We start from the raw sequence: 12,318 nt of genomic DNA, 5'->3' as shown, positions 1-12,318 counted from the left end.
AGGTGTACTGGACAGCGAAGAAGGTTATCATAGATTACAACAGGATCAGATGGGCTAATGGGCCGGGAAGTGGCAGATGGAGTTTAACTGAGATGAATGTGAGGTGCTGTATTTTGGGAAAGCAAATCTTAGCAGGACTTATACACTTAATGGTAAGATCCTAGGGAGTGTTGCTGATCAACGAGACCTTGGAGTGCAGGTTCACAGCTCCTTGAAAGTAGAGTCGCAGGTAGATACGATAGTGAAGAAGGTGTTTGATATGCTTTCCTTTATTGGTTAGAGTATTGAGTACAGGAGTTGGGAGGTCATGTTGCAGCTGTACAGGACATTGGTCAGGCCACTGTTGGAATATTGCATGCAATTCTGGTCTCGGAAACATGTTGTGAAACTTGAAAGGGTTCAGAAAAGATTTACAAGGATGTTGCCAGGGTTGGAGGATTTGAGCTGGGGCTGTTTGCCCTAGAGCGTCGGAGGTTGAGGTGGTGACTTTATAGAGGTTTATAAAATCATGAGCGGCATGGGTAGGGTAAATATTCAAGATCTTTTCCCTGGGGTGGGGGTGTTCAGAACTAGAGGGCACAGGTTTAGGGTGAGAGGGGAAAGATTATAAAAGAGACCAAAGGGGCAACCTTTTCACACAGAGGGTGGTACATGAATGGAATGAGCTGCCAGAGGAAGTGATGGAGGTTGGTACAATTGCAACAGGCATCTGGATGGGTAAATGAATAGGAAAGGCTTGGAGGGATATGGACTGGGTGCTAGCAGGTGGGACGAGATTGGGTTGGGATATCTGCTCGGCATTGATGAGTTGGACCGAAGAGTCTGTTTCCGTGACTCTATGACTCTAAGTACTGGTGTACAGGAGTACCTGACCCAGTAATGCAGGGGCCTGGTCTCTGTCTCTCTCTCTCTCTCTCACTCTCTCACATATGCACGCGCACACACACACATGCACACACACACTTACTGAGGGAGAAGGAATGACAGAATAACATGAGTATTTTCAAATATTAAAGCTCCATTCAGCAAACCTGGGAGGACAGTGTAGAGGGAGCGTAACTCTGTATCTAACTCTGTGCTGACCCTGCCCTGGGAGGGGTTGGTGGGGATGCAGTAAAGGCAGCTTTACTGTGTATCTAACCCCATCCGTCCCTGTCGTGGGAGTGGTTGACGGGGACAATGTAGAGGTAGCTTTACTGTTTATCTATCATTTCCCTGCCCTGAGAGTGTTTGATGGCGACAGTGTCAGGTGGTCTTTATTTGTAACATAGCAACATGAGGAGGCCATTCAGCCCCTCGAGCCTGTTCCATCATTCAATGGGATCATGGCTGATTTGTGGCCCAACTCCATATTCCTTCCTTTGGCCCATATCCCTCAATATCTTCACTGAACAAAAATGTATCTCTCTCTGATTTAACCTGAACGACTGATCCAGCATCGACTACTGTTTGTGGAAGAGAGTCCCAAACCTCTCCCACCCTTTGTGTGTCAAAGTGCTTCCTTCCATCTCTCCTGAACGCTCTGGGCCCTCATTCTCAGACTCTGCTCCCTCTCGGGCTAGAATCTCCAACCAGTGGGAATCATTGATCTTGATCGATCCTGTCTCATCGTGTTTATACCTTGAAGGCTTTGATCAGATCACCCCTTAACTTTCTCAATTCTGGAGAAAAATGCCTCATTTGTCCAGTCTCCTCTCAGAATGTAACCCCTGAGCTCCAGGATCATTCTTGTAAACCTCCTTTGTGCTCCCTCTCTGTACTCCAACCTGATAACCACACACTTGCTTACACTGAACTCCATCTAACACAGCTTTGCCCATTCACCCAGTCTATCAATATCCCTTTGTAATGTTAAGGTACCATCTGCACTGTCTACAATGCTGCCTAACTTTGTACCTCACCCCGTGCTGTCCCTATCCTATTTGTGTTTGACAGGAACAGTGCAGAGGGATCTATACTCTGTATCTAACCCCATGCTACACATGTGCTGGGAGTATTCAATGCAAACAGTATGGAGGGAGATTTACTCTGTATCTAGCCCCATGTTGTCCCTATCCTGAGAATGAATACACCATTGGCTCAGAGACAGGAGACAGGATAGAGGGTAATGAGACTTTCAGACTGGAGGGAGCTACAGGCACATACAAATTGGGAATTGTTTTCAGTAAAAGGCAATTGATCCCAGGTCACTGCAGAGTGTAATAATCAGACGCCCATCCCTCACTATCATTCTACAGTCCCTGGTAAGATCTGTTCCCACACCATCCTAACTGCTGACTGTGTTAGATACATTAATACATTGGCAATAGGCGGGGGTGCTTTTAAACCTGGGATCTTGCTGCGTAACTTGCCTTCAAAATGCTCTCGCTCTCCCTTTCAAGTAATCTTTTCCCTCTTTTATCCCGAAGAACTTTTGTTTGGAAAGCTGCTATGCGAAGATCCAAAATGTTCGAGGCCAGGAAAGAACAACCTCCAGAGGGGGACACAGTCCTGAGGCCTGGTCGACAGGCTGAACCCCGTGGGGGCCCACGTGAGTTGTGTGTTTATTTACCCCGAGGTTTAATCTCCTCTGGGGGACCCTGGGTTTTAGGGGCATCTGGTTATCTGGCTCCTGTCGGATTGCGGCCCTGTCATTTTTAAAACCGGTTTGAAGCCTGGGGTAAAAGTATTTCCATCCCCAGGATCTGAGAGGCAGGACTCCCTGAGGAGCAATTAAAACCCAAATTATGTGACTCTCTCGAAAGACTTGTCATAAAGTCAGAGTAATATTGGTTACAGGGAGGGTAGGATGAGAAAATACGACAGTGAGAGAAAGAGTGAGAGAAAGATTTGAAAAATTGAGAGCTGGGGAAACAGAAAGGGAGAGAGAGGGAGAGGCATTTTGAGATTGTGAAATCGGTGTAATGTTTGATTCTGGGGTGACAGGAAATAATTAAACTGAAGCAGCATCACAGAGGGGGAAAATGATCAGAGTAATTAGCTGCTGCTGCATTGTTGCATGTGGGATCTTGCTGTGCACCAGCTGCCCCAATGCCGTCATTGCAAGCAGTGAGTGTTTTTCGCAGTAGAGAGCGGCGAGAGCTGGGCGGAAGTTCAGGTGGAGCACAAAGCCGGTCGGGAAGGTAAGTGATTGCTATATAAAGAACTTACCTTGATGCCAACGGTCTTTTCGCAGCAGAGAGCGGCGGGAGCTGGGCGGAAGTTCAGGCGGAGCACAAAGCCGGTCAGGAAGGTAAGTGATTGCTATTAGAGTGGGTGAGTTGCCTTCCTGGTGCCAGGGTGAAAGACACCGCGGACAGAGTGCAGGAAATCCTCAAGGACGAGGGTGAAGAGCCAGTGGTGGTGGTACATGTCGGCACAAATGATGTCGGGAAGAAGAGGAGGAACATACTACAGCAGGACTTCGGAGAACTAGGAAGAAGGCTGAAAAGCAGGACGTCCAAGGTGATTATCTCCAGTTTGCTTCCAGTTCCTCGTGCTGGTGTGGCCAGAAACAGGGAGATAATGGATTTGAACGTGTGGTTGGGGAACTGGTGCAGGAAGCAAGGATTTAAGTTCTTGGATCACTGGGGTATATTTTGTGGTAAACATAAATTCTACAAGAGAGACGGTTTGCACCTTAATAGGTTAGGGACCAGCATTCTGGCAGGCAGGTTTTCTACTGCAGCACCACTACATTTAAACTAAGTAGCGGGGGGGGGGGGGGACAAACTGGATATTTAAAAAGGAAATTGAAGGGAAAGTTAGAACAAGAGACGTCAAGAAAGACAACTGTACCAATGAGGCAGAAAACTCGGAAAGGGATCATGCTGTAAGGTTGAGTGGGAAGGGTGAGAGCAGTAACAAATTAAAAATACTATACATGAATGCACGAAGCATTAGACATAAGATGGATGAGCTCGAGGCTCTTTTGGAAATTGGCTGATACGATATTGTGGGGATAACTGAGACGTGGCTTCAAGTGGACAGGACCTGGGAAATTAATATTCAAGGCTACACGTACTATCGTAAGGACAGACTGACGGGCAGAGGGGGTGGGGTGGCCTTGTTGGTAAGGGAGGATATTCAGTCCCTTGCGTGGGGGGACCGAGAGTCAGGGGATGTAGAGTCAGTGTGGATAGAGCTGAGAAATACTATGGGTAAAAAAACCCTCTTGGGAGTCATCTACAGGTCCCCAAACAGTAGTCTGGATGTCGGATGCAAGTTGAATCAGGAGCTGAAATTGGCCTGTCGTAAAGATGTTACTACAGTTGTTATGGGGGATTTTAACATGCAGGTAGACTGGGAGAATCAGGATGGTATTGGACCTCAAGAAAGAGACTTTGTGGAGTGCCTCAGAGATGGATTCTTAGAGCAGCTGGTGCTGGAGCCGACCAGGGAGAAGGCAATTCTGGATCTGGTATTGTGTAACGAACCAGAATTGGTCAGTGACCTCGAAGTGAAGGAGCCATTGGGAAGTAGTGACCATAATACATTAAGCTTCAATCTGCAATTTGAGAGGGAGAGGGTACAGTCGGAAGTGACAGTACTTCTGTTGAATAAAGGGAACTATGGAGCTATGAGGGAGGAGCTGGCCAAAGTTCAATCGTGCAATTCCTTAGCAGGGATGACCGTGGAGGAACAATGGCGGATATTTCTGTGTATAATGCAGAAGTTGCAGGATCAGTTCATTCCTAAAAGGAAGAAAGATCCCAGGAGGAGGCATGGGCGGCCGTGGCTGACGAGGGAAGTTAAGAAACATATAAAGTTAAAAGAGAAAAAGTATACCATAGCAAAGATAAGTGGGAAAACTGAGGACTGGGAAGCTTTTAAAGAGCAACAGAGGATTACTAAGAAGGAAATACGCAGAGAAAAAATGAGGTACGAAGGTAAATTGGCCAATAATATAAAGGAGGATAGTAAAAACTTTTTTAGGTATGTGCAAGGCAAAAAAATGGTTATGACTAAAATTGGGCCCTTGAAGACAGAAACAGGGGAATATATTACGGGAAACAAAGAAATGGCAGAAGAATTAAATGGGTACTTCAGATCTGTACTCCCCCATCACGAAGGACTCAAAGCCCTCCGCTTCTTTCTTTCCCGCCGTATCCCCCATCACGAAGGACTCAAAGCCCTCCGCTTCTTTCTTTCCCGCCGTACGGGACACCACCCATGCCCTCCAACTGCTCCATGATTTTCGCTTCCCCGGTCCCCAGCGCCTTATTTTCACCATGGACATCCAGTCCCTATACACTTCCATCCCCCATCACGAAGGACTCAAAGCCCTCCGCTTCTTTCTTTCCCACCGTACCGACCAGTACCCTTCCACTGACACCCTCCTTCGACTGACTGAACTGGTCCTCACCCTGAACAACTTCTCTTTCCAATCCTCCCACTTCCTCCAAACGAAAGGAGTAGCCATGGGCAACCGCATGGGCCCCAGCTATGCCTGCCTCTTCGTAGGATATGTGGAACAATCCATCTTCCGCAACTACGCTGGCCCCACCCCCGACCTTTTCCTCCGCTACATCGATGACTGTATCGGCGCTGCCTCGTGCTCCCACGAGGAGGTTGAACAGTTCATCCACTTCACCAACACCTTCCACCCAGACCTCAAATTCACCTGGACAGTCTCAGATTCCTCCCTCCCCTTCCTCGACCTTTCTATTTCTATCTCAGGCGACCGAATCAACACGGACATCTACTACAAACCGACCGACTCCCACAGCTACCTGGACTACACCTCCTCCCATCCTGCCCCCTGTAAAAACGCCATCCCATTCTCCCAATTTCTTCGACTCCGCCACATCTGCTCCCAGGAGGACCAGTTCCAAAAACGCACAACCCAGATGGCCTTCTTCTTCAAGGACCGCAATTTCCCCCCCCAACGTGGTCGACAATGCCCTCCACCGCATCACTTCCACTTCCCGCTCCTCTGCCCTTGAGCCCCGCCCCTCCAACCACCACCAGGACAGACCCCCACTGGTCCTCACCTACCACCCCACCAATCTCCATGTTCAGCGCATCATCCGCCGTCATTTCCGCCACCTCCAAACGGACCCCACCAACAAGGATATATTTCCCTCCCTCCCCTATCAGCATTCCGTAAAGACCACTCCCTCTGTGACTCCCTAGTCAGGTCCACACCCCCCACCAACCCAACCTCCACTCCCGGCACCTTCCCCTGCAACCGCAGGAGGTGCAAGATTTGCGCCCACACCTCCCCCGTCACCTCCCTCCAAGGCCCCAAAGGAAACTCCTTATCCGCCACAGATTCACCTGCACCTCCACACACATCATCTATTGCATCCTCTGCACCCGATGTGGCCTCCTCTATATTGGGGAGACAGGCCGGCTACTTGCGGAGCGTTTCAGAGAACACCTCTGGGACACCTGGACCAACCAACCCAACCACCCTGTGGCTCAACATTTCAATTCCCCCTCCCACTCCACCAAGGATATGCAGGTCTTTGGACTCCTCCATCGCCAGACCACAACAAAACGACGGTTGGAGGAAGAGCGCCTCATCTTCCGTCTAGGAACCCTCCAATCACAAGGGATGAACTCGGATTTCACCAGTTTCCTCATTTCCCCTCCCCCCACCTTGTCTCAGTCTAATCCATCGAATTCAGCACCGCCTTCCTAACCTGCAATCTTCTTCCCGACCTCTCCGCCCCCACCCCAGTCTGACCTATCACCCTCACCTTGACCTCTTTCCACCTATCACATTTCCGACGCCCCTCCCCCAAGTCCCTCCTCACTATCTTTTATCTTAGCATGTTGGACAAACTTTCCTCATTCCTGAAGAAGGGCTTATGCCCGAAACGTCGATTCTCCTGTTCCCTGGATGCTGCCTGACCTGCTGCGCTTTTCCAGCAACACATTTTCAGCCCTACTTCAGATCTGTGTTCACTGGGGAAGACACAAGCAATCTCCCTGAGGTAACAGTGGCTGAAGGACCTGAACTGAAGGAAATTTATATTTGCCAGGAATTGGTGTTGGAGAGACTGTTAGGTCTGAAAGCTGATAAGTCCCCGGGGCCTGATGGTCTGCATCCCAGGGTACTGAAAGAGGTGGCTCGGGAAATCGTGGATGCGTTGGTGATTATTTTCCAGAGTTCGATAGATTCGGGGTCGGTTCCTGAGGATTGGAGGGTGGCTAATGTTATACCACTTTTTAAGAAAGGTGGGAGAGAGAAAGCAGGAAATTATAGACCAGTTAGTCTGACCTCAGTGGTGGGAAAGATGCTGGAGTCTATTTATAAAGGATGAAATTACGGCACATCTGGATAGTAGTAACAGGATAGGTCAGAGTCAGCATGGATTTATGAAGGGGCAATCATGCTTGACTAACCTTCTTGAATTTTTTGAGGATGTAACTCGGAAGATGGATGAGGGAGATCCAGTAGATGTAGTGTACCTGGACTTTCAGAAAGCTTTTGATAAAGTACCACACAGGAGGTTAGTGAGTAAAATTAGGGTGCATGGTATTGGGGGCAAAGTACTGACTTGGATTGACAATTGGTTGGCTGATAGGAAACAAAGGGTAGTGATAAAGGGCTCCCTTTCAGAATGGCAGGCAGTAACCAGTGGGGTACCGCAGGGATCTGTGCTGGGACCGCAGCTTTTTACAATATATGTTAATGATATAGAAGATGGTGTTCATAGTAACATTAGCAAATTTGCTGATGGTACAAAGCTGGGTGGCAGGGTGAAATGTGATGAGGATGTTAGGAGATTACAGGGTGACCTGGACAAGTTAGGTGAGTGGTCAGATGCATGGCAAATGCAGTTTAATGTGGATAAATGTATGGTTATCCACTTTGGTGGCAAGAACAGGAAGGCAGATTACTACCTCAATGGAATCAGTATAGGTAAAGGGGCAGTACAGAGAGATCTGGGTGTTCTTGTACACCAGTCAATGAAGGCAAGCATGCAGGTACAGCAGGTAGTGAAGAAGGCTAATAGCTTGCTGGCCTTCATAACAAGAGGAATTGAGTATAGAAGCAAAGAGGTGCTTCTGCCGCTGTACAGGGCCCTGGTGAGACCACACCTGGAGTACTGCGTGCAGTTCTGGTCTCCAAATTTGAGGAAAGACATTCTGGCTATTGAGGGAGTGCAGCGTAGGTTCACGAGGTCAATTCCTGGAATGGCGGGATTACCTTACACTGAAAGACTGAAGCAACTGGGCTTGTATACACTCGAGTTTAGAAGACTGAGAAGGGATCTGATTGAGATATATAAGATTATGAAAGGATTGGACACTCTGGCAGCAGGAAACATGTTTCCGCTGATGGGTGAGTGCCGAACCAGAGGACACAGCTTAAAAATACGGGGTAGACCATTTAGGACAGAGATGAGGAGAAACTTCTTCACCCAGAGAGTGGTGGCTGTGTGGAAAGCTCTGCCCCAGAGGGCAGTGGAGGCCCAGTCTCTGGATTCATTTAAGAATGGATAGAGCTCTCAAAGATAGTGGAATCAAGGGTTATGGAGATAAGGCAGGAACAGGATACTGATTAGGAATGATCAGCCATGATCATGTTGAATGGCGGTGCAGGCTCGAAGGGCTGAATGGCCTACTCCTGCACCTATTGTCTATTGTCTATTGAGCTGTTGCATCGATCCGAACATTATCTGACCTCATATCAATCATGACTCTTATCCTTGCAGGCGGCCATTCCCATGGTACGTACACCAAACTTCATTCCTTGAAGTAAACTGTCTCTCTTGCTTAGCACCGTCTTGCTTCCAGCATTGGTATTCCTGATGCCATTTCACCCTTCCCCATCTCAGGACCAGGAAGATCAAAACCCCTCAAAATATTTCAAGAAGGTAGCCCAGACACTAACTTTTCTAGTTGTTTTAAGCAGGTATGAAATGAATACTCCAGGAGGGTTGCAGCTGGCCCAACTACTCAGTTTTAAATAAAACTATTTATTTACACATGAAACAAAGAAAACAGAATTTAAAATAACTATTTAAAAACCTAATTGACTCGATCACAACTTAGTGATGCTGCTCCATATACGTGCAACATCCCCATAAACACCCCCTTGACAAAAAAGGTATAATCAAACACAGGTTCTTACAGGAGAGAGGATCAGCTTGGAGCTGTTTCTTTAACCAGCAGCCTCAAAAAACTGACTGCTTGCTTAAACCAATCCAGGGAAAAGCTGAGCTGGGAAAACTGGCCACTCCCCTTTCTTTGTAAAAGTGTTTTTTTAAACTTTAAAGCATTTGCCTAAGGCAGTATCTGTTAGCTATAATCAAATGGGCCCTAAAATCATACAACACAAATACGTTGAAACCTTTGCATTTACGATCCCTCTTAAAAAAAAAGCCAAGGATGACTTAACCTTGTAAAAGGAGCAGCATCATCTCAAGTCGACGTGTAATTGAGTCAAGGATATACCGGCCATTCCCACAAATGTGGGGGAGCTGCTGGCAGTAATTTCAGTCCTTGTTGGCACTCTGTGCAATGCTACATTATCACAGTTACATCTGCATCCAATCCTGGCCACCAGATGTAACTCCTAGCCAACATCTTCATTTTGGACACCCTGGTTGACCCTGGTGGAGTTCAACCAGAATCGGTACAATCATTCTTGCTCCCCATAATAATTAGATTAGATTAATTACTTACAGTGTGGAAACAGGCCGTTCGGCCCAACAAGTCCACACTGACCTGCCGAAGCGCAGCCCACCTAGACCCATTACCCCTTCACCTAACACTACGGGCAATTTAGCATGGTCTATTCACCTAACCTGCACATTTTTAGACTGTGGGAGGAAACCGGAGCACCCGGCTGTGGTGAAACGGTTAAAAATTATGTCCCAATACATGTGTGAATCTAACCAGAATGGAGGTGTTGCTTAGTCCCGTGTGAATCTTATTACACACCTCCCCGTGTGAATCTTCTTATCTGTATGTAACCAGAATGGAATGTGTTTTTTAGCCTTGCTCTGCTGTTCACATGAATGTTTATATCTGGAAAAGAGTATATCAGCTGGAAAAGTCTCCAGTTCGGTGAGTCTGCTCCGGGGTTGCGTTTAACTGCCGAGCGTGGGTTGTTGGCAACCGCTCTACGAGAACTGACGGCTCCCAGTTCCGGTAACATGTAGAGTGAGTATAAGCCAGACCCGTTGTAAGTATGAGACCTGGTTGTGGCGACGCTGCGGGGAATAAAATGCTCATATTCTAGTAGACTCGCCTCTTGGTCGTTTGTTCTGTGTCAGACTACTCTCCTACGAACCTGACCTTGAGAATTTTTTAAAACACCGGCGGAAACCCACACAGACACGGGGAGAATGTGCAAACTCCACACATACAGTCGCCTGAGGCAGGAATTGAACCTGGGTCTCTGGTGTTGTAAGGCAGCAGTGCTAACCACTGTGCCATCGTACTACCTTCTACTGAAATCTGGTCTGTCTGGGTCCAAAAAGGTTTCAATTCTGGTTGTGATGGCTGTTTGGTTTCTCCCATCACCTCTAATTGTTTCAGTTTTGCTCAGCAATTCAAGAACCGGGCAACCCATCTTGGGATTTTTGACTGGTTTAAGATGACTGGCTGATCACCAACCAACCCAACCGCCCCGTGGCTGAACACTTTAACTTCCCCTCCCACTCTGCCAAGGACATGCAGGTCCTTTGCCTCCTCCATCGCCAGACCCTGGCCACACGACGCCTGGAGGAAGAGCGCCTCATCTTCCGCCTAGGAACCCTCCAACCACACGGGATGAATGTAGGTTTCTCCAGCTTCCTCATTTCCCCTCCCCCCACCTTATCTCAGTCCCAACACCCGGATTCAGCACCGCCCTCTTGACCTGCAATCTTCTTCCCGACCTCTCCGCCCCCACCCCCTCTCCAGCCTATCACCCTCACCTCCTTCCACCTATCATATTCCTAGCGCCCCTCCCACAAATTTCACCCCCCCCCCAACCTTTTATCTCAGCCCGCATGGCACACCAGCCTCATTCCTGAAGAAGGGCTTATGCTCGATTCTCCTGCTCCTCGGATGCTGCCTGGCCTGCTGCGTTTTTCCAGCACCACACTTTTCAACTCTGGTCTCCAGCATCTGCAGTCCTCACTTTCTCCAAGTTGATCTCTTTACAACCACTAAATGGTCTTTAAACGTTTATTAATGTTATATCATTCTTAGTAGAGGCTCAGTTCCTCCTACAACTTAGTCCTATGATATCATAAGTGTCTGAATGTAAAAGCAACTTTGTAAATTACCAAAAAAACGATAATAGTTCCTGACTTATTCTCAATATGTATCAAATAAAACAACTTAAACTCTATATATATTTCAACTCACAGATTTGATTTAAAATGTGTACAGAAGATAGAGATATGAATTTTTGTTCCCACATTAACACCTTTACATTGTTATGAAATGTTAAATTCAAGAAAAAAAAATTATGAAACACACTGAACATAGGAAGTCGTCTCATAGATGTTTACAGTGTCTCTACAAATGGTTACCAATTAAACTCTTATCCAAGAACTTTAAATGCATGCATATAATGCAACTAAAATACTGAAACTTGAATAAAACCCAAATAAAAGCAAAAAAGGCACTCACAAACTATTTTTTGAGGTACCATTCCATCATCCATCTGTAGTCTGTTCTCCATGAAGGCAACTCCAAGTCTGCTAAAATCATCTACATTTGCTTCAGCAATTAGTTTGTATGGGTTGCCAAGTAAATATGCCAATGGTACGCAGAAGTCAGAATATCTTAAGAGCTACAGGAAAAAATATACAATTGCCCAGTGAAAAAATACAACTTGAAATAATTTCTAAATTCTGCCAAAACTGACATGGCCACTTTACTTTCACTTCACTTTCACTCACTGCAGCAGAAATATAGTTCAACTCTTAACGATATTTAGTATGGTCAATGTAATTTCAGTACGATGCAGAAGTGTCATACCATGCTTGTTTAAACAGTGCCTGGTTTGGACGAGTTCCTGTTTTAACTAGCTGAATTGGACTAAAGACTGCTAAGAGCAAACCAAGTTGGAGAGAAGCAAGCTAGCTGATGTCTCTCATTTCAAAAATGAAAACATTTTACATCATTTCACTGTGAAACCTGTGTTTTGAAAAATAGATTGAAAGGATATCTCAAGATTGTATTTCCTGACCAAATTATATCTAAAACACGTCAGACACAACAGTGTATGATTCCTACAGGTGTTCAAAGAAACAGGTTCCAGAACGTCCACGTTTTACCCATTTGCATTTGAGAATAAGATATCTGCCAGAGCTTTTTTTTGCATTGTGTGTGTGCGCGTGTGTGCGTGTGCGTGTGAGTGTGTGTGTGTGTATCTTAGCCTTT

General features: G+C 46.7%; 1 protein-coding gene across 5 annotated transcripts in view; it reads right to left on the bottom strand.

Annotated features, from left to right (window-relative positions):
* The window catches only part of hlcs (holocarboxylase synthetase (biotin-(proprionyl-CoA-carboxylase (ATP-hydrolysing)) ligase)), a 165,100-nt gene that overhangs the window by 128,573 nt on the left and 24,209 nt on the right, over positions 1-12,318 (bottom strand). For all 5 annotated transcript variants that reach the window (XM_087992530.1, XM_087992531.1, XM_043701230.2 and 2 more), the window contains one exon: positions 11,563-11,725. In XM_087992530.1, the coding sequence (XP_087848656.1) occupies positions 11,563-11,725 (163 nt within the window). The remainder of the gene's footprint in view (positions 1-11,562; positions 11,726-12,318) is intronic.

This window comes from Chiloscyllium plagiosum, unplaced genomic scaffold (genome assembly GCF_037043375.1).
Source record: "Chiloscyllium plagiosum isolate Xiang-an unplaced genomic scaffold, Cpla_swu_hap1 HiC_scaffold_12, whole genome shotgun sequence".
NCBI classification, from domain to species: domain Eukaryota; kingdom Metazoa; phylum Chordata; class Chondrichthyes; order Orectolobiformes; family Hemiscylliidae; genus Chiloscyllium; species Chiloscyllium plagiosum.
The sequence above is the reverse complement of the archived record's forward strand: the minus strand, read 5'-3'. Positions and strand labels throughout refer to the sequence as shown.